This window comes from Cervus elaphus, chromosome 16, assembly GCF_910594005.1.
Source record: "Cervus elaphus chromosome 16, mCerEla1.1, whole genome shotgun sequence".
NCBI classification, from domain to species: domain Eukaryota; kingdom Metazoa; phylum Chordata; class Mammalia; order Artiodactyla; family Cervidae; genus Cervus; species Cervus elaphus.
This window is the reverse complement of record NC_057830.1, coordinates 8,938,468-8,959,784: the sequence shown is the minus strand read 5'-3', so window position 1 is coordinate 8,959,784 and position 21,317 is coordinate 8,938,468. Positions and strand designations below refer to the sequence as shown.

The 21,317-nt window shown below is 53.2% G+C and overlaps 2 protein-coding genes across 6 annotated transcripts in view; one reads left to right on the top strand and one right to left on the bottom strand.

Moving 5' to 3' along the window:
- Positions 1-520: 520 nt before the first annotated feature.
- On the top strand, positions 521-4,066 carry ORM1 (orosomucoid 1). The gene is made up of 6 exons (XM_043870633.1): positions 521-818; positions 1,205-1,347; positions 1,586-1,656; positions 2,412-2,519; positions 2,663-2,766; positions 3,896-4,066. The coding sequence occupies exons 1-6, from the start codon at positions 702-704 to the stop codon at positions 3,959-3,961; spliced, it is 609 nt and encodes a 202-aa protein (XP_043726568.1). The 5' UTR covers positions 521-701; the 3' UTR covers positions 3,962-4,066.
- Positions 4,067-6,195: 2,129 nt separating this feature from the next.
- Positions 6,196-21,317, bottom strand: part of AKNA (AT-hook transcription factor) — a 57,349-nt gene continuing 42,227 nt past the window's right edge. For 4 of the 5 annotated variants that reach the window (XM_043870595.1, XM_043870594.1, XM_043870593.1 and 1 more), the window contains exons 15-22: positions 20,306-20,468; positions 16,996-17,172; positions 16,231-16,346; positions 15,449-15,595; positions 13,073-13,168; positions 11,341-11,457; positions 10,886-11,078; positions 6,196-7,366 (exon numbers count right to left, since the gene is read on the bottom strand). In XM_043870595.1, the coding sequence (XP_043726530.1) occupies positions 7,105-7,366; positions 10,886-11,078; positions 11,341-11,457; positions 13,073-13,168; positions 15,449-15,595; positions 16,231-16,346; positions 16,996-17,172; positions 20,306-20,468 (1,271 nt within the window). In that variant the 3' untranslated portion in view covers positions 6,196-7,104. The remainder of the gene's footprint in view (positions 7,367-10,885; positions 11,079-11,340; positions 11,458-13,072; positions 13,169-15,448; positions 15,596-16,230; positions 16,347-16,995; positions 17,173-20,305; positions 20,469-21,317) is intronic. The other variant, XM_043870596.1, reaches the window with a different exon arrangement.

The window sequence follows — 21,317 nt, the reverse complement described above, 5'->3', positions numbered from 1 at the left end:
GGAGAAGACTCTTGAGAGTCCCTTGGACTGCAAGGAGATCCAACCTGTCCATCCTAAAGGAAATCAGTCCTGAATATTCACTGGAAGGACTGATGCTGAAACTGAAACTCCAATTCTTTGGCCACCTGATGCGAAGAACTGACTCATTGGAAAAGACCCTGATGCTGGGAAACATTGAAGGCAGGAGGAGAAGGGGACAACAGAGGATGAGATGGTTGGATGGCATCACCGACTCCGTTGTCATGAGTTTGAGTAAACTCCGGGAACTGGTGATGAACAGGGAGGCCTGGCATGCTGCAGTCCATGGGGTCGCAGAGTCGGATACGACTGAGTGACTGAACTGACTGACTGACCTTTAAGTCTTGGCACTTAATAGAATAGGAATTGAATGAAAACAGGAGACTTTGTTTACAGGCCCCTGGATCATTATCTAAACACATTAACTAGTGCCACTCAGGTCCAAACCTTTGGACCCTGGTAACTCCTCCAGGTTAGGGACCCAAATTAGATCCAGGCTTGTAAGCTTTACCTACAGCTGGCTTTGCAGGACGGATGGAAGGATTTGTGCAAGACATTTCACAACAGTTTGCCAGATTGTGTCACAGCTGGGTCCTAGGGACCCGCCCACAACTCCTTTATAAAAGTCACTGACGTCTTCCAACCACCAGCTTGCTTGGCTGCAGGTGTCTCCTGGTCTCAGCATGGCGCTGCTTTGGGCCCTCACTGTCCTGAGCCTCCTTCCCCTGCTGGATGCCCAGAGCCCCGAGTGTGCCAACCTGATGACTGTGGCCCCCATTACCAATGCCACCCTGGACTGGGTAAGTGCCTGACTCCCTGAGCACCGTGGGCAGCTGCTTCCCTCCCTGGGCTTTCTTTTGCCCACCTGATACCCTCCTTTTCTCTCTTGGGGTCTGGGCTGAAATTCCAACCGGCCTCCAGAGGCATTTCTCTGCCTCCAAATTCAGATGTCTCCTTGCAAGGTCCCCCAGCAGAGAACAATTCTGTCCTAGGCGGGGAGGGGCTGCCCAGGGGTTGGGGGGCATTTGGGGAGACACCTCGTTCCCTGAGTGAGCTCTTGTATGATCGCTCCTCATCTGGGGCCCCAGTCTCCTTGTTTGCAAAAGCAGAGCAGAGATCTGCTAAGTCTTATCCCAGCTGACTGTCAAGGATTTGGCTGCATCATCAATTCCTGGCTTCTCCCCAGCTCACTGGCAAGTGGTTTTATATCGGCTCCGCTTTCCGAAACCCTGAGTACAATGAGTCGGCTAGAATGATCCAGGCGGCTTTCTTTTACTTTGAGCCCAGGCATGCGGAGGACAAGCTGATCGTCAGAGACTACCAGACCATGTGAGGGCCCACACTGCCAGCCCTAGCTTCTGGCTTTCACTCCCAGCTGCAGAAAAACCTTGGGCGAGTCCAACTTTCCTCCTGGCCTCAGCCTCAGCCTCCCCATGGATGGAATTGCAGGGGGCAGGGGATGGGACACTGACTCTAATCGTCATCTGACTCATTGACTGCGATGGGTGATCGTGCACTTCTCTTTGACCGTCTTACTGTTTTTCTCCCTGCTTCTGTCTGGCTGTAGTGCGGACAAGTGCATCTACAACCGCAGCACCATAAACATCTATCGTCAGAATGGGACCATGTCTAAAATTGGTGAGAGCCAGCCTTCAGGTGGAGGGCTGTTGTGTGGAGTGGGGAGATGGTGGGTTGTCCAGCCTCAAGGAGGGGGCCCGGAGGACTTCTTATATCTCTGTGGTCCTAGTACCTACACACAGCAAATGATCAGTAATAACTGCCAGCATTTTCAAGTTCTTGCTGTGTGCCAGGCACTGTTTGAAGAGCTTTACAGTTAATCCCCTTCATACTCATTAACAACCGCAGGAGGACATCATAGTGTTCAGATGGGGAAACAGAGAAATAGAGATGTCAAGGCATTTCCCCGAGGTCACACAGCTTATAATTAGAACTAGGATCTAAACCCCAGGCTGGTTCCAGTCCTACGTCTCAGTCAATTACTCCATATCTTCTGCGAGCTAAAGGTGGGAGCCTGTAAGGGGCAGGCAGTGACTTCACCCATGTCCCACTAACACTGCAGAGGGCACCCAGTAGGAGCCGATGGAATTGAACAGATGTCACTTTGCAGCCCGGAGGCTGCTGTCTGAGTTTGGTTTCCTCATCTGTAAGACGGGGAGATAAAGGCCTTGACAACCACGGTCCATGTGAGGCTCCTAAGATTGTACACATGGAGGGCACTCGGTGCGGAGCCTGGCACACGGCAGGAGCGAGGGACCAGCGGCCCCTGGCCTTCCCGGATCGGCTGTGTGGCCTTGGGCACATCCCCGTTCCTCGCCCATGAGACGGGAACCATTGTGGTTTCCCGTGGTCTCACCAGAGGCTTTCTTTTTCAGAGTCGGACAGAGAACACTTTGCTGACCTGCTGCTCAACAAGCACCTCAGGACCTTCATGCTTGCTGCCTCCTGGAATGGCACAAAGAATGTGGGGGTGTCTTTCTATGGTAGATGTCCCAAACCCCCACTCCTCCCAAGCCTCACCCCAGGACCACCACTCCCTGGGCTAGATCCCCAGAACCCCAGCCCTCCCTGGCCTCCCACTTAGGCCTCCCAGCATCCCCACCTGGCCCCTTGTTCCCTCTTGTAGCTGACAAACCGGAGGTGACCCAGGAGCAGAAGAAAGAGTTCTTAGATGTCATCAAGTGCATAGGCATCCAGGAATCAGAAATCACATACAGTGACGAGAAGAAGGTGAGTGCAAGGAGGATGGGGTAGTGCTCACCCTGAGGGTGGTCCCCCCTTGGGCAGCCTCAGAGGCCTAGAGAGGCAGTCAAGTCTGCCCAGCGAGACAGGACATCCTGTTCAAGCACCGGCTTCCCTGCAGGACCCCCAGGGGATGGATGAGTGTCCAGGAGGGAAAAGTCACTGGGAAATCAGGGAGGATGCCTGGAGCACGTGGGGGCACTGGAAAACCTAGCAGGAGGGGAAGAGCAGAGCCAAGTTGCAGCAAATGGAAAAGAGACACATACAGGAAATGATCATTTACAGCTGCTGCCTGCCACACCCCAGCCCTCTAATGCCCGTGTGACGGGCAATAGGTCTTATGGTTTTGGAGTCACCCAAACTGCAAGTCCAGGACCACTGTCCTGATTTTTGCTATGACTGAGGATTTTCTGTATCCTCTTAATGCTTTCCTTTAAATCTGTGTTAAATGAAAGGCTTTCCTTGGTCTTGTCCTGTGCAATATCTGAAGTCACAGAGCTGATAAGCTGGCTACCCTTTTTTGATATACGTGAAATACTTTCATGATTGTTAAAATGAAAACATCTCCATCTGCCTGCCACTGAAAGTCATTTCCCATGACCACCTGTGGCACAAATCACCCCCCCCCCCATTTTCAGGAACTTCGGAAAAGAGCTTATGAACACAGGCCCCGGAGTTGGTCCCGCGGCCAGCAGCCTACCTCCCCCATCTGCTGGCTGGGGGACAGGCCCCAGGCCATCCTGAACCTCCCTCTCATCATCTGCAAAAAGGTGTGAGGAATCCAGGAGATCAACAGAAGGGCAGACAGGGAATACGTGCTTAGACATGCCAGTTGTTGAGGGTGTGAGCCTCCGTTTCAGTGGTGAATGAGCTGAGACGCAGAGAGAAAATGACCTGCCCAAGGTCACCCAGCGGGAGCCCTGCCTGGGCTGGTGCCACAGTCCAGAGCTCATTCCCCTCCGAAGACCCAGAGTCTCTTTCTGGCCAGCCCCTCCCCTCACCCCCGCTCCGTGCCCACTGCCAGGCCTGGCGCATCGGTTTCCTGGGCTCAGTCGGCCCTGCCTTCTGCCCAGCCCAGCCCAGCCTTCCCTGACCACACACTGTCTTCTCCCACCAGGATGTGTGTGGGCCGCTGGAGAAGCAGCACCAGGAGGAAAGGAAGAAGGAGACAGAAGCGTCCTAGTATTGGGTCAGGATCTGGGGGGCTACGAGGGCCCACCCTCAGCCCCCTGCTCACCCTTTGTACCTCAGTTCCCTCAGCTGCATCAGTAAAGTTTGTTTTGGTGCAGTCAGATTGTCCTTTGCGCGTTCATTCATCCATTCATTCATGTGCCCGCCTGAGTCAACTGAGGTCAGCCCTGGCTGATCAACTGCCCTGAGCTGATCCCTGGTTGGAGAGCCCTTGCTGTAATCCCCAGCACATGTGCCAGAACGGACAGCCATATGCGTTGAGCGCCAAGGGACCCCCGCACGGGGGAGGTTCCTTCTGGTGGGGAGTCTGGGAAGGCTACCCGGAAGGGGCACCTGAACCCCTCTAGAGAGATGAGAGCTTGATAGCACCTGCTGTTCCCACTGAAGCCAAAGATCTGTTTAAGGAATATCGAGGCAGAGGGCCGTGAGCAGGAGGTCAGGTAGACAGAGGATGGTGAAGACTCAGGAGTGCGGCGCCAGGCACCAGGGTCCTTACTTTATTAATGGATGTCACCCTGGCCATCTGGGGAGGTGAGTGGGAGGGGCAAGGCAGGGGGCAGGGAGACCAGCTCGGAGTCTCCCGTGAGCATCCTGGAAGAGGCAGGTGCCTGGGCCAGGGCAGGGGCCGGATGCAGGAGGCTCAGAGGACTCAGGGCCAGGCCAGAGGGGCTGTGTGTCTCCTTGAGGTGGCCCCTGAGTGCCCGCCTATCACGCAGGAGGAAGAAAGGACACCTGGGGTAAGGAGGGTCTCTCAAATCCAGACAACTGGGTATGTGATTGGAGCGCTCGCTGTGGAGCCATGTCCAAGGCAGACCCACTTAGAGGTGCATAGAGGACTTAGAGTCTGAAGCCAGGAGTTCAGCAAGGAAGGCGGGTGTCTGGGACTTCCCTGGTGGTCCAGCGGCTAAGACTCCATGCTCCCAATGCAGGGGGCCTGGGCTCCAGCCCTAGTCAGGGAACTATCCCACATGCAGCAACAAAGATCCCACGTGTAGCAACTAAGGCCCCGGTGCAGCCAAATAAATAAATAGACAAACATTAAAAAAATAAAAAAAGAAGGCTGTTCTCCTTCCAGACCCAAGGCTTCTGTGATATGTGGTCACGTGAGAGAAGCGGCACGATGCAGGTGGCAGAGAAGTTGCACTGAATAATTCAAGTATTCTGTGTGCACAGGTCCTAAGCCATCTGGAGTGAGAGGACCATAACCCTGGCTCCTGAAACCCCGTCCTGTGGCTCACCCACTTGCATCCTCCAAAGAGCCACACCCCCAAGACTCCAGCCGCCTTTGTCCAAAGCTGCAGCCATGCTGTGCTGGGGCACTGAGGCTGGAGACACTGCCCTGGGTCCCTACCTTGGGCTCCCCGTTCCCATCCACTTCCCACGAGGGTGTGGGCCTGGAGGCTCAGAACCTACAAGAAATCCTTCATCTCAGCAAGATGCCATTGTCAACTCTCCTGAGAAGGATCAGCTGAAAAATGAAATCGAAATGGGTTCTGGAGAAGCAAGTGAGATGAGAGGTGGGGAAGACTGAAGAAAAGGCCAAGGGAAGAGGAAGCGGGAGTCAGGGAGAAAATGTCATGGAGGTTTAGGGAGAGTAAAACAGTCACAAAGAACATGGACTTTGGAGTCAGACCATCACAAGTTCCGGTAGACGGAACCTCGGTCTCCTCATCAGTAAAATGGGGGGCACACTTAGCTCAAGGATTGGCATCTAGGAGATGCTCAGTCAATAGCAGGTGTTGTTTGGTGTCAAAAGGAGCATTGGAAAGAGAGTCCAAGCTCGCGCTCGTCAAGACACCAATTTGCTCACAATGTCTCACAAAAGAGGCTTGGCCAGATGGCCTCTCCTCGCAGACCCCCTCCAGTGGAAAGTTTCATGGTTCTGAGTGGGTAAAGTTGCAGAAGGAAGGCAGGCGGGTAGAGCCTGGAAATGCGCACCCAACCTGTCCTACGGGGGCAGGGCTCCGCTCAGCACCGAACCTTTTGCGCCCTAACGTGACCTTAGAAACCACAATTGGATGACATACACCACAGATGTGGGTGGGTTTGGGAATGTTTGGGGTGTTCTTTGACCTCCATTTCTTAAGATTACCATTTAGGGACTTCCATGATGGGCCAGTGTTAGAACTCCGTGCTGCCACTGCAGGGGGCACGGGTTCAGTCCCCGGTCAGGGAACTAAGATCCCACATGCCACGTGGCATGGCCAAAAAATAAAAACAAAACAATTTTAAAGATCAATATTCACTCTTCTTTATTTGCTCTCATAACGAAAATATATTTTTTTTTTAATGCCCCACATATACAAATATCAGTGATGCACACACATTTCAGAAAAGCTGAGGTCTGAGCTGCTACAGGGTCGGGGAGCAGAAGGCCTGGCCTCAGGGGCACACACCAGGAGCTGGCAGGAAGCTGGCCACTGGCCCAATGCCACAGGGGTCCGAGGGGAGAGCCAGGGGTCTTGGCATGAGGTACTGAGGGGGGACCGTGGTGGACGGTTTTCTGGGGCCCCCTATGGGGTGTCTCCATTGCAGCAAGCCCGTGGGAAAGGCCTCTTGACCATGGGGAAGCTGGGCGCTTCTAAGATATTCCAGTGGCCTCAAAGTACCCCATGGACCGACCACTAGTCACCAGCAGGAAGGTCCACGGCCACATCCTTCCCAGAGACAGCTACTCTGGAGTGGCTGGTCACAGGTGGGGGACAAATTTTCACCAGGGACCCTGGCCCTGTCCCCTCTTATCTGGCCTCCTAAGAAGGATTGAAGGCCAGAAAAAATGCCTCAGTTAAAAAAAAAAAACAACCTGTCCATCGTATATAAAATACATATTATTAGCTGGAGATGGACCCGTGCAAGCCAGGGGCCTCCCAGAGATGCGTCTGGGCAGAGGGTGGCCTCAGTCCAAGCCTCAACCTCCTTCAAGGCTAGGAAGTGACTCCTCTGAGTCACCCGCTGACACTCCTTTCGTTTTGAAACACGGAGGCTGAGAAGGCCGGGCCCGGGGCGCAGGGAGCCTTCCTCGTGAGGGTCTGCGGGGCCTCTGGGAGTGGCTCAGCGCCCTCTGGCCTGGGCCGGGGGGGCGACAGGGGACCGCCAGGCCCCTGCCCGCCGCGTGTCCCTGAGCCTCGAGCGCAGTCAGAAGAGGCAGGAGCCCCGCAGGCCGCGGGCCTGGCGCAGCTCGGCCGACAGCGAGCGGCTCATGTGCTGGGTGGTGGAGCGGACGCTCTCGGCAGCTTCGACCGCCCGACTCAGGGCCTTGTTGAGCTCCTCCAGGTCCTTCAGGTCCAGCTGGACAGAGTGCCGGGGCCCCCGGGCCGGCCGGGAGTGGGCAGCGGGGGGCCACTCAGCGGCTGCTCGGACAGAGGGGGCTGAGGTAGGTGCCGGTGGCGCGTAGTACCTGCGGGGAGAGATGGGTGAGTTCCCCGACCACGGAGACGCCTTGGGGCGTCTCAGGTCCGGCTCGGTCCTTGGTGGCTACATTCTGAGTCTCAGCCTCTTCACCTCCAAAATGGGAAAAATACCCCCCGCCAAGGGATGTGTTGGAGGGATGAAGCCAGAACAGTGCTCGAACGCGGTCACCTATCCATCTATCCATTCATTGAACAAATACGTATTGACCTTATACTAAGTACCAACTGGTGTGCTGCGGCCTGGGGTTACCATAGTGAATAAACAACACTGCCTGCTGCCTTCCTGGAGCTTCGAGTCTGGAAGACTGGTCTCAGGGAGACTGGGACCACCCCAGGTTCTGGAGCAAGACTCCTTCACCATCTAATTCCTATTTGTCAGGTGTGGAGTGATGGAGAAGCATGATGATAATAATTAGGATTCTGCAGGAGTGCGATGGTCTGTCTCCTCTCAACCCAGAGCAGGGGGTGGAAGTGCGTCCTTCCCAGCCTGGTCCTGCAAGAATGTGGGGTGTTGTTTAAAAGTCCTGGGGAAAATGGGCAGAGGAGCCACGAGATGAAGCACAGATTTCTCCAAGAAGTGACTCCTGCATTCATCCAAAGATGCCCAGGTTTAGGGTTCAAGGAGACTAGTGCTGGGCAAGAAGCAGTGGCACCTGTGATGTGGAATACAGTGTCTAGAGAGGGACAAAGTGAAAGATGGGGACAAAGAAGCGTTTTGCATAAATGGAGCAGGAATGGGTTTAAGAAGACTTGGCTGGAGACATTCGCTGGTGTTTTGCTTGGGATGCGGTAAACTCCGGTCTTACTCCTGATCCTTCTTTCTAATTTGCATTATTGCACAGTGTGACAAAAGGACTATGCTAGGATCTGAACAGATGTCTCTCCAAACAAGATAAACAGATGGCCAACAAGCACAGGAAAAGATGCTCAGTATCATCAGCCATCAGGGAAATGCAAATCAAAACTACATGAGATGCCACTTCACACACTCCCCACCCACTGGGTTGGCTAAAAACAAAGACAGATAGCAGTGAGTTTTGTGGGAGGCGGTGGGAGACGGGAACCCTCAATACACTGCTGGTGGGAATGTGAAACGGCGCCGCTAGCTTGGAAGGCAGTTTGACTGCTGCTCAAGCAGTTAAACCCAAGGCCTAGCCCAGGGCTGGAATCTTCATCCTTGGTCCCCGCAGGCCAGGCTCTGACATAAGTGCTTTGCTAGCACTATCTCGTTCATTTCGTAGGTACTTTTATGCTTATTGTACAGATGAGTGAAGTGAAGCTCAGAGAAGCTAAGGGATGCAGAAGACTGCCCCAAACCCTGATCATTCCTCTTGGCCACCCGCACAACCATGAACAAGCTACTTCACTTTCAAGGGCTCCACTTCCCCCAGAAAACAGCCACACTGAGCTACCTCCCAGGGTAGAGCCAATAGGAAAACTCAGGCCAAAAGCTTTGTATGTCTGCCGCTCTGTAAATAACAGCTACTGAGGATTCTCCCAGAATCAGGGGGCTGGGGCAGTATGTGATTTAAACCCACAGCTAATTAGCTCCCAGTAGATCCTGATACATATCATCTGAACCGAATGAATGAATGGGTTTCTTGAACCCAGTTCTCTCCTTTAAGGACAGAGGAGCTGGTGTAACTCCTGGATTCCCACACACCCCTGCCTTCTGATAATTTGATGACCAGATTGACCTGAAAGTTACCCTGAATTCCCCATAGGGCAGATGCTACAAAACAGAACAAACAACAACCAGAAAACCTCACTAAACTGAAACATTTGCTAGAAACTAAAAAGCTGGACTAGAAAGAAAACCATAACCTCTAGTTCAGCGGTTATAAGGCAGCTGGCCAGCAGGTGACAGCACAGGCCCACTTAGCTTTCTAAGGCTTTCATGGCTGCAACCACTGAGCATATTCAGTCCTGCTTGACTGGCCGGTGGAGAAACATAGCCATCAGTCCCAATTTCAGTAGTATTAGCAGCACTATGGTTACTGGCTGCCCTGACCCACTTATTTTACAGCAAAGGAAACTGGTATAGAACTGCTGACAACACTCTGGAGAAGACAAATCTCCTAATTCCAGGGTCTGGGCTTCTTTTTTCCTGCACAAGCCTGTCTTGTTGAAAGTACCTCCCTCATTTTTCTTCTTACTGACAGCAATATTGAACGGTAGCAGCATCCGTGGCGACGACACAGCTGCGGTTTATTCAGCAAAGCGCACGTGCCAGCAGGCACTACACACCCTGCAAACATCTCATGGGGTTCTTGCCCCCTTGCCTCATCTAATCCTCATACAAACTGTATGTGACCGAGACTCTGACCCCATTTAACAGAGGGGGAAACTGAGGCTCAGAGAGGAAGTAGCTTTACCAAGGCCATAGCACTAATAAACGGCAGACAGGATTCCAGCGCCGCTCTGATTCTAAAACCTAAGCCTGGAAATAGCTTTACACAAGGCCACAGATAATAAATGGTAGACAGGATTCCAGCGCCGCTCTGATTCTAAAACCTAAGCCTTTTCCACCTCGACGCCTGTGTCTTTCCTCTTAACTGATGTTACCTCCAAATGTAACATGCAAACAGTGATTGCTCATCCTAACATGGACCAGACTGGTATGCCTCTGAACTGTCAAGACCAATGGGAACAGGGAAAGTCTGAGAAACTGTCTCAGCCAGGAGGAGCCTGGGAGATGTGACAACCAAATGTATGTGGTACCTTGGGGCGGGGGATCCTGGAACAGAAAAAGGACTTCAGGAATAAACTAAAGAGGCCTAAATAAACTGTGGACTATATTTAATAACCATGTATTAATAACGGCTCACTAACTGCACATGGACCATATCAAGGTGTGCGTGTGTGTTAGCTGCCCTGTTGTACCTGACTCTTTGCAACCCCATGGACTGTAGCCCACCAGGCTCCTCTGTCCGTGGAATTTTCCAGGCAAGAATCCTGGAGTGGGTTACCATTTCCTTCTCCAGGGAGTCTTCCTGACCCAGGGATTGATCCAAGTCTCTTGCATCTCCTGCACTGGCAGGCAGATTCTTTATCATTGTGCTCCCTGGGAAGGTTACCACATCAAGGTGAGATGTTAGTATCAGAGGAAACGGTGTTTGGGCTGTATATGAGAACTCTCTGTCTTATCTGTTCCTTTTCTCTATAAATCTAAAACTGTTCTAAAAAGAAAGTCTAATTTTTTTTTTTTTAAGTGAGGGCATTAGTTGCTTGCCGAGAAGACCCACAGGGAAATGGGAGATGATTAGGGTTCTAAGTCCCCATGAGGGCAAGGCCCTCTGCCAGGCTCCTTCACTGTTGGGTCCCCAGGGTCAAGCAGTCTCCCTGGTACCCAAGGAGCATTCCAGGTTTGTTGAGTGACTATACCAGTGTTGGGGGAGAAACACAGGAGTACTCAGTGCTGAGTTCTCAGCTACCCAGCTCAGGGCTGAATGCTAACTATTAAGCAATTCAGACAGGCAAAGAGGGCTGGAAGGGAAGGTTCTTACACAGTGGCTGATGGATAAGGCAGGACGGGAATCGAGGAGATGTAGGCAAAGGCAGGAGGGGCTGGTGCCGAGGGCGCGGCAGCCAGATACCACAGTCCAGGGGGCGGCCGGGACGGCGACCCTGTCCGCTTGCTCCTCTGCTTGGGGCTGGACGTTGAAGGTGCGTTTCTCATGGTGGCGGCCTTTTCTGGAGCTGTCAGGGAGGGACCGCAGAGACACAGTCTCACAACCTGGGAAGATCTGGCAGAGAACAGAGGGCCCCCCAGCCCCGCCCGCCCCACTGGAGCTAGACGGGGGGCTGGCCACGCAGGGAGTGCCTCGCTTTGGGAAGCCAGCTCTCATCCAGTTTGCTCCACCCCAGACTGGGCGAGCTGCCACCCCAGATAAACCCCCTCCCAGGGCCCCAAACCCAAATCCAGGGGAGCAGGGGGGAAGAGACGGAGCGTCGGTCCTACCAGAGGTGGCTGAGTCTGGGCCATCCCCCTCAGAGGGGGACCCAACTCGACTACACAGGGGACATCGCAAGGTCTCACTGCGAGACGGTCCCAGGGGGTCCCTGGTGACAGCATCACCTGGAAGAGGAGGCAGGGAGGTCAGGAGAGGATGGTGTCTAAGTCATCAGCCCCCGCCACAGGCCTCCCAAGGCACTGAGCTCCCCTCAGGGACGACTGCAGAGGAGACAAGCCGCCTCCAGGGGGTGACAACGTTGATGGTAACCAGGACAGTGAGAGGCATCTCATGAGCTGGGCCCGCTGCTCAGGGCCTTCACGCATTAACTGATCGAATCCAACAAGCCACTGGACTAGCTATTATGATCACCTCCCCATCTTACAGATGGAGAAACTAAGGCTCCAATAGGTTGAATAATCTGCTGTCTCGGAGCTAGGAAGCAGCACCTGTATCTGTGGCCGTTCTCCACAGTGACACAGGCCCATTCTCCAGGAGGGACTGGTCCGCAAAGGCCCCTGGGCACCAGGCGGGTCAGTGGAAGCCTAAGTGAGCAGGAGTGTGGGCACCCTGGCTCTCTTCCAGTGCAAATCCTCAACACCCCATCTGGGAGAATTCCAGGGTCCACCTGCCTCTCCTTCAGGCCTCAGCTCCGCATCACTCCCTCTGGGAAGCCCTCCCGCCCCCTGGGCTGAGTTATGGGCTCTCCAGCCCCACCCTGTGCTCTCCCATCCTCGTTCTGACCCTTCAGTTTTGTCTGCTAAGCTGAATTTGTCAGGGACAAGGCCCAGAGCCCAGTAAAAGAGGATAAGGGCTGAATAATGAATGAGTGAGCAGGCCTGCTGGGACTCTAGCAAAGGCACAGAAATATAGTGGTGAAGAGCCAGGGCTTTAGAGTCACAAACATCAGGGTTCATGGTAACCATGACGGTGAGAGGCATCTCATGAACCAGGCCCTCTGCTCAGAGTCTTCATTTATTAATTGATTGAATGCAACAAGCCACTGAACTAGCTGGCTTTACCACTTGTGAGATGTGTGTGCTTCGGCAAGTCACTTGACCTCTCTGAGCCTCAGTTTCACGGGTATGGTAATAAAATGGACAAAACCTACTTCATGGGGTTGTGAGGATAATGCTTGTAAAACCCTTAGCATGTTGCTAAGTAAGGTCTTCATAAATGACAGCGCTATCATTATCATCATCACTGCTTGAAAGGGCCTCAGAGACCATCTCCAGACCTTTTTCATTATAGATGTGGAGTCCAAGGCTCAGAGTAGTTAAGGAACTTGTCTGATGTCACACAGCACGTCAGTGGCAGAAGCGGGACTAGAACTTGGGGTCCACATTCTCAGGCCACTGCTCTCCCCACTACTCACCCCAGAAACCCTTGGGTTTGGGGGAGGGGGTGAGGAGGGTGGAAGGTAGACAGAGGGGAGATAAGGTAATCATCGCTGCCAGCCTGCCTACTGCTCACACCCCTCCCCGCATCAGGAACTTCTGAAATCATGTTCATGGTTTCTCCACGTCAAGGTGAAGGAGAGTGGCTTCAGGCAAAGCACCTGGAGAAACAGGTGTGAGAAGTCCAGAAGCTGAGAAGTCCAGAAAAGTCCTGCTGTCTTCTGTACGTTGACCCAGCACTGAGCTCAGGGCAGTCTATGTCCGGCCCAACTGCACCCCTGCCCCCCAACCAAGAAGCTGAAGCTTTATGGCCCTGGCTGCTTCCCCAGGTACCACCGCCTACCCGGATCCTCTGTCCTAGGGGGTCGGCAGTGGGGACAGCAGACCGGGGCACTGCTTCTTGGGACAGCCTTGGGGGTCAGAACACAGTACTCCTGGCCTGGGGAAGAAAGCAGAACAGCATCAGCTGTGCGTGGATGCAGAACGGGGGATGATTTAGAATACAAATCTCTCTCCTCTTCCTCCAGATGGTTTAACAATCTCCCTCTCATTTTCTCATGCACACACAACATGTGCGTAAATATGTAGATACATAAGTGTGCATGTACATATACACATACAGATAAAACACATTTATCTGTCCGTGTATTGTAAGCTCTTTCCAGACTCCTGTTTCATCTCAGATCCTATTTGGAACCAACTGCCTAGTTCTTGACATACGGGAAAAAAAATCAACAAACCCAAGCTCAGTCAGGACTGGAAAGCAGGCAGGAAGACAGGATAAGCAATGACAAAGCATGATGGTACTCCCCAGACCCCAGCTTGCTGGTTAGGATTAGAATGGCTGGGGCTTGGAGTCAGTGGTGTTTCTTCTGTGCTTCATGTGGCTGGGAAACGGGGAGAGTCATGCTGGGGGTTTCACAGGCTTCTTGGGAGGATTGAGTGGGGCTGTATCCGTGTATTCTGCCCTGCACTCAGCAGATGTCAGGAGCTCAACGTTATCAAAAAATCGGACAGACTCTTGGATCTGCACTCAGTCCCACTATTCCCTGCCTTATCCATCTGAGTCTCACATAAGACCTTTGGGATGATGCCTGATTCATAATTTTTTTCTCTGTCCTCTGCCGTACAGGGTCTCCACTTTATACTCCGTGTGTGTTGCACTGAGGCCCCTGGACATGCTGTTGTTTTCACTTCTAAGCCTCAGTGTCTATTTGCTCCATTGGGAGATGTGTATCTCATTTCTTGCTTTGTCTGCATCGCTCAGCCTTCTGGATCTGAGGTTAACCGCCCTCCTTCCCAGCGATGTATGGGTGAGCGCCAAGTCTGTAATTTACTCACTGTAATTTACATGCTTACTGTAATTGCTTATTTGTTACTGTCTTCTCTGCTGTGCAGTCAGATTCATGAAAGTAGGAACCGTATCCATATTTCATATTTGACATGTGGGCGTGCTCTGTCATGTCCGACTCTTTGTGACCCTAGGGCTTGTAGCCCCTCAGGCTCCTCTGTCCATGGGATTTTTCAGGCAAGAACACTGGAAGGGATTGCCATTTCCTACTTCAGGGGAATAGGTCCCATCACTTCATGGCAAATAGATGGCGAAACAGTAGAAACAGTGACAGGTTTTGGGAGGCTCCAAAATCACTGCAGATGGGGACTGCAGCCATGAAATTAAAAGACACTTGCTCCTTGGAAGGAAAGTTATGACCAACCTAGACAGCATATTAAAAAGCAGAGACATTACTTTGCCAACAAAGGTCTGTCTAGTCAAAGCTGTGGTTTTTCCAGTAGTCATGTACGGATGTGAGAGTTGGACTACAACGAAAGCTGAGCGCCGAAGAATTGATGCTTTTGAACTGTGGTGTTGGAAAAGACTCTTAAGAGTCCCTTGGACAGCAAGGAGATCCAACCAGTCCATCCTAAAAGAAATCAGTCCTGAATGTTCATTGGAAGGACTGATGCTGAAGCTGAAACTCCAATACTTTGGCCACCTGATGCGAAGAACTGACTCATTTGAAAAGATCCTGATGCTGGGAAAGATTGAAAGTGGGAGGAGAAGGGGATGACAGAGGATGAGATGGCTGGATGGCATCACCAACTCAATGGACGTGAGTTTGAGCGAGCTCCGGGAGATGGTGATGGACAGGGAGGCCTGGCGTGCTGCAGTCCATGGGGTTGCAAAGAGTCGGACAGGACTGAGCAACTGAAGTAACTGAACTGAACTCCAGGGGATCTTCCCAACCCAGGGATCAAACCCACATCTCCCATGTCTCCTGAATTGGCAGGCAGAATTGACCACCTGGGAAGCTAGGTTATATTTAACGTAATGCACTTTGAAATCCTGCTATGCGTCACCACAAGCAATGCGCTGATGCCTCCTGGGGAATCACAAGCTTAATGGAAGGCAGGAGGAAGTGATTCTGTGTTCACTGTTACCCAGGTCCTGCAAGCATCAGGCTCTTCCGAAGCCACTTCATGACTGACCAGCCGAGTGGACTTTCTCTGAACCCAGCATAGGCCCCGACAAAGCGGAGGTCTGAGAAACTGTTTGCTGACTGAATCAATGGACAAACACACCCAGATTCACAGAGACAATGCTCCCTGATGTTTTTGTACCACAAAACTCATAGAAAATGACAATATTTCAATGGCCCACTGGCTAAATGGAAGCGACCGCCTGGGGACCGTGCACCTCCAGCGCCCCCTCCTGGCTCACCTGTGTATTGGCCTCGGAAGGTGACCCTGCCGGGCCGTCCGGTGCTACTCACTCCTTTTGTTCCATCCCGAGCGGCCTGCGGACTGTTCTCGGTGGTCCTGCCCCTCTCAGAGAACAGCCTGGGGGAGGCCGGCTCAGATTCGGAACCTGGGATGGAAAGAGGGGCATCAGAGGGGGAGGGGATGGGGGACACGTAGCTAAGGGATGGGGCAGATCACGAGTCCAGGCTCTGGGATTTTAAGCCTACAGCCCCCCTTCCCCCGGCCCCTTAGTAATCACAGCTGACACATCTGGGCCCCTGACCCTGTGCCAAGCGCGTTGCGAGCTCCCTGTCATGCGCCCTCGCAGCAGTCCCCGGAGTGGACATTGTGATCACTGCATTGCTAGCTGCCCCCTTAGCTGCACAGGGCAGGTAAACAGCCTGCTCAAGGCCACACAGCTGGGAAGACGGGAGCTGGGGCCACTGATGTCAGAGCCGTGTTCCTCCAGGCAAGTCCCCCATGCTTTCGGGCTTCGGCGTCCTGATCTGCAGAAGGTGGATGAGGGTGCGACCCACCCTGCAGTGAAGATGAAGCAAGATGACACGGACGCTCACAGCCCTTACAGAAGCTGCGGCTGCCACTGGAGGCACGTGGTATTTCAGAGCGCTAGGACTGCCTAACAAAGACACCCGAAAACCTTCTCTGAGTGTCCTCGAGGGCTGCTGCTGTGGTCCCTGACCCCTGAGCCAACACGCCCAGACGGTGGCCTCCAAAAATCAGTCCTGGCAGGTGGGCACTTACTCAGGGACAATCGAGGCTCCTCCCGAGGCACCGAGGAGGACCTGGCTCGCCGTCTTCCCGTAGGGACAGCTTGCTCTGCACCCCCAGGCTCACCAGACAACCTCTCCGTGGATCTGCTAGCAAAAGAGAGAGAGCCAGGATGTTAGTGGATGCGGTTTTATGCAGCCTTTAAAGATGATCAGTGAGAAGGCCAACCCAGAGAAATGCTTGTAACACAGGAAAGAGGAGAACATGAAAGTCGAAACCAAAGACTCTGGAGTCAGACCCACAGAAGGTGGCTCTGAGCCTCTCCGAACCTCGGTTTCCTCATGTGTCAAATGGGGATACAGGCGTGATTACTTCAAAGTGTTGGAAGAAGTGATGAGACAGTGTCCTTTGAAAACCTTAGCCTAGCGCCCTCCGATAGGACCACTCAGAAGTTAGAAGTTAGAGATGATTTTATAAGTCATCATAGGTGATCAGCTGCGGAGTGAGTGGGTGAGAGGGTGAGTGTCCTGAAAATGTTCTAGCTCTTCACTTGGGTGACGAGTTCGGGGATATTCACTGTATCATGCTTTATTAGTAACACATGTGTTCAATCTATTCTTTTATGCATCAAATATGACATGGCTAAAAAAAATCTAAGCGTGAATGAATGAGTGAGTAAGTGAGAGAGGGGGATGACTGTGCCCAAGTCCACATGTCAGGGGACAGCCAGAGACCAGCTAACTCTGCCTTCTGCAGCTCCCACCAAGGCACAGGGGCAGGAACGTGGGGGTCACCTACCTGCCGTAATGGGAGCTCCAAGCGGCTGAAGAATCCCCTGACCGCTCCCGGGTCCGGGTGGGCCGGTCGCAGCTGGACGCTGAGCGCATGGGGTGGCCCTGGGGGTGCTGGTGGAGGCTGTCCTCCAGCCTCAGACGGAGCCGAGAGACCTCATCCTGTAGCTCCCGGATGGCCTGGCTGGGGTCGGGGTGGAGACAGGAACGAAGAACAGGTGCAAAATGAACAGAGCTGCACCCGCCCCCCCGGGCGCTGGGGCTCTGTCCCGTTCCAGCAAACGCAGCCTAACTCTGCTCTCAGTGGAATCTTGAACTCTCGTGTGTGTCCGCTTTTCTTGCTGCATATCTTAACACCTCTCTGAGTTCATGTCCCTGCACGTTTGGTAAGCAAAGCAGAACTTTCTTTGAGGTTTACCCAACCTAGCATGCAGGGCCTCTGAGTAGCTATTCTGAAATGCCAATGACAAATTTTCAAGATTGAGATGAGGAGGCAGAGTAGAGAGAGTCATTCAGTTGTGTCCGGCTCTTTGTGACCCCACGGACTGCAGCATGCCAGGCCTCCCTGTCCTTCACCATCTCGGAGCTTGCTCAAACTCCTATCCATTGAGTCAGTGATGCCATCCAACCATCTCATCCTCTGATGAGTAGAGAGGGCATTGGCTAAAGTTGCACTTTAAAATTTCAATTCTGGGACTTCCCTGGCAGTCCAGAGGTTAAGATTCCACACTCCCAATGTGGGGGGCAGAGGTTCAGTCCCTGGGCAGGGGCCTAAGATCCCACAGGCCACATAGTGAGGCCTCAGCAAAACAAAAACTTTCAATTTGGATCTGCCTCAGGCCCTGGACTGCCGTCCCCTTCCTCTACGTCTGTCTCTAGAAACCCTGACTGTCTCTCCAGGCCTGCTTCCTTCCCGCCCTTGCTTAGCACCTCCCCTACAGGGTTCCCCTAAACCTTTCCTAAGTTGCTCAAGCCCATCACTCTGCTCCAGGCAGAAAATGCTTATCTGTCTGTCTCCTGACCCAGATGGCGAGCGCCTGGGAGCCAAGGAGCAGACCTCCCCATCTCACAACACCTGAAAGCCTCACACCTAGTTAGATGCTCAGGGACTGTCACTGATCTGGCCTCCAGACTCCAAGAGGGAGCGGAGTAAAGATGTGCGTGTGGAGAGGGGACAAGGAGACACACGTTGTACCCATCACCAACTGGATACGAGCAGACGGTCATCTCAGGGAAGCCCCCAAACACAGCCCAACCTGTGATTGGTAAGGAACCTCATGAGCCCCTAGCATCTCAGGAGTAAATCTTAGTTGTGTTTCTCCTTGATGGGTCCCTGAATCTCTAGGGTCTTGTTTTGAGGGCATCACTGGCACTGAGGCAGCCAATCCCATCCAGACACCCCTGCACACAAACCCCCTACGCCCGGGGCTTTAGAGCCTGGGTTGGGCATGGCGTTCCTCTGGGCTGATACAGGTTCTCTGTCTGCCGTTTGGACCAGCTTCTGGGGTGAGGGCTCCCCTCAGGGTTAGTTCTTGCCTGGTGGTCCCTGGACTCGCGAGGGGGTGGCTCCTGGCGCCACCTGCAGCAGACATCGGCTCTCAGATGGGTGTGCCCAGAGGGAGCGGAGACCTCTCTCTGCCTATGCCCTGGTGCTCTGGGCGTCCAAGGGCAGTTGGTTCCCTTGGCAATCCCCAGGGAAACGCTTGTTGGGGTTTCCAAGGCAAACCATGAGGGTGGCGGCTGCAGGAGAGTGAGAACTCTGGCCACCCGTTAACCCCTGAAAGACAGGATCGCGGTCCCGCAATGGATGCAAGACCAGGATGGCCCTGGTTCCCTGTCCAGGTCAGAGGCCGCTGGACGAGGGCCTGGAATTTGGAATGCACCCTTGGGAGTCGCTTGCCCCTTCCAGCTTGTTTCCATCACGATCTTGGCCTTCCTGACCTAATCTTTCAGTGACTGAGTGCAGCTGGCACCTAAAAGTCAACTTTCCCTGCAATTTCACTCCCCCTCCTAGCTTCCCCATCTCTGCATCGGTATCCAACTGGTTGACCAGCCAGAAATCTGAGTCATTCTAAACCTTTCTTTTTCCCCGAGCACCCTGAAAGTTAACCAACTCCCAAATTCTGTTGGCCCAATGCCTAATTACCCCTTTTCAAATACACTCCCTGCCCTCGCTGATGGCCCCAAAACCTCTCTCCGGGGTGTAGCAACTTTCTCAGCAGTCCCTGGCCTCCACACCCACCATCACGGGGGCCAGAGAATTCTTTCTACAATGTAAATCCAACCCTGCAGCTTCCTTACTTAAAGCCTCCCTCATTATCCTTAGATGAGACTTCCCACATTCATAAATATTCAGTGAGCACCTCCTCTGAGCAAAGACCTCATACAAACTTCTCACCAGCTGTGTCAGAGGTTCTCTAGCTCTCCCCCAGGTCTCCCCATCTTCCTCTCTGCTTTTATTGTTTAACAGCCCACCTTATACTTGAGGATCTGGCTATAATAAACATTAGGTTCCCTCTAGGCCTTTGCACATGCTGTTCCCTATGCTATTCCCTTCCAGCTCTCTGCCTTCTGGTCTCAGTTGAGATGCCACTTCCTCCGGGAAGCCCTCCCTGAAGCTTCTGACTGGGCTACATGCCCCTTCTCTGTGCTCCCACAGTCTTTCAGGCCTGTGCTATCACTGTACTTATCACCCTGGGGGTGCAACCTTGTTCCTTGGTCCATCTTACAGGATGGTGAGCTTTACGAGGTCAAGGACTGTCTTGTCCACTCTTGTATTCCCAGGGGCTGGCATACTGTAGTCAATAAGCCTCTCACTGACTCAATGGACGTGAGTTTGAGCAAACTCTGGGAGACAGTGGAGGCCAGGGAAGCCTGGCGTGCTGCAGTCCATGGGGTCGCAAAGATTCCGACACGACTTAATGACTGAACAACAACAATAGAAAAACTGCACTTGAATTAAAAAGAAAAAATTGAAAAAACATTATCTTTTTGGTTCATATAAAGAACACATAAACACACCCCCGGTAAGTGTAGACCCGTTTTGGAAGGGAAATGCTGGGAGGCAGGGAGAGGGGTCCTAGCACCAGCAAAGGTGAACTTCTAGGCTTTTTCTCTAGCCATTTCCTACGGGCTAGAGAAGTGTCCTCAGGGTCTACACCAAGGAGGACCCACAGGATCAACTGGGAGGCAGGATGCCTGGGTCCCAGCACAGCCACCACTGGATGGAGACCCTAGAGAGCCCCTGCCTCCCTCGGGCATCACCCTCCCGTCTCTCTGATGCACTTGAATCCTCAGCGCCCAAGCATCCGACTTACTCGCGCCCTGTCCTGGTGAGGAGGAAGGTGGAGGTGATCTCTGCGGGTCCACGGGGTGGAGTGGCAGCCACAGGGGCAGGGGTGGGAGGTGGGCTGATTGTCGCGCCGGGGAGGATCTGTTCAGAAATCCGCTTTCGCCGCTTAAACTCTGAGCCCGGGACCGCTAGGGAGGCGGAAGGAGACCAAAGTGAGTTTACTCAGAGAGGACCCTTGAAGTGTGAACTTGTGTGGGTGGAAGCATGGTGGGCGTGGAGAGATGGGCCCGGCTGAGGTCACAGATGAAGCTCCTGTGGAGGCCAGTGACCCTCAAAACAGGAAGATGTGGTTTTCACTGGGAGCTTGAGGTGCAAAGCTGCAGAGCCCTTATGCCTAGATTCCCCCGACCATCCATCATTTTTGCATCAGATCCGAGTCTCCGGGGCTCTCTTCCTGCAAAGAGCTCCCTTCTCCTCCACATGGGCCCTCAGACTCTGCACATCACCAGGTTGCCCTGGGACCAGCCTCAGAGCCTCCACCTCCCTCTGAAATTAGTCACAGTTTGCCAACAAAGGTCTGTCTAGTCAAGGCTATGGTTTTTCCAGTGGTCATGTATGGATGTGAGAATTGGACTGTGAAGAAAGCTGAGCACCGAAAAATTGATGCTTTTGAACTGTGGTGTTGGAGAAGACTCTTGAGAGTCCCTTGGACTGCAAGGAGATCAAACCAGTCCATCCTAAAGGAGATCAGTCCTGGGTGTTCATTGGAAGGACTGATGCTGAAGCTGAAACTCCAATACTTTGGCCACCTTATGTGAAGAGTTGACTCACTGGAAAAGACCCTGATGCTGGGAGGGATTGGGGGCAGGAGGAGAAGGGGACGACAGAGGATGGGATGGGTGGATGGCATCACCGACTCGAATGGACCTGAGTTTGAGTAAACTCCAGGAGTTGGTGATGGACAGGGAGGCCTGGCGTGCTGCAGTCCATGGGGTCGCAAAGAGTCGGACACGACTGAGCGACTGAACTGAACTGAG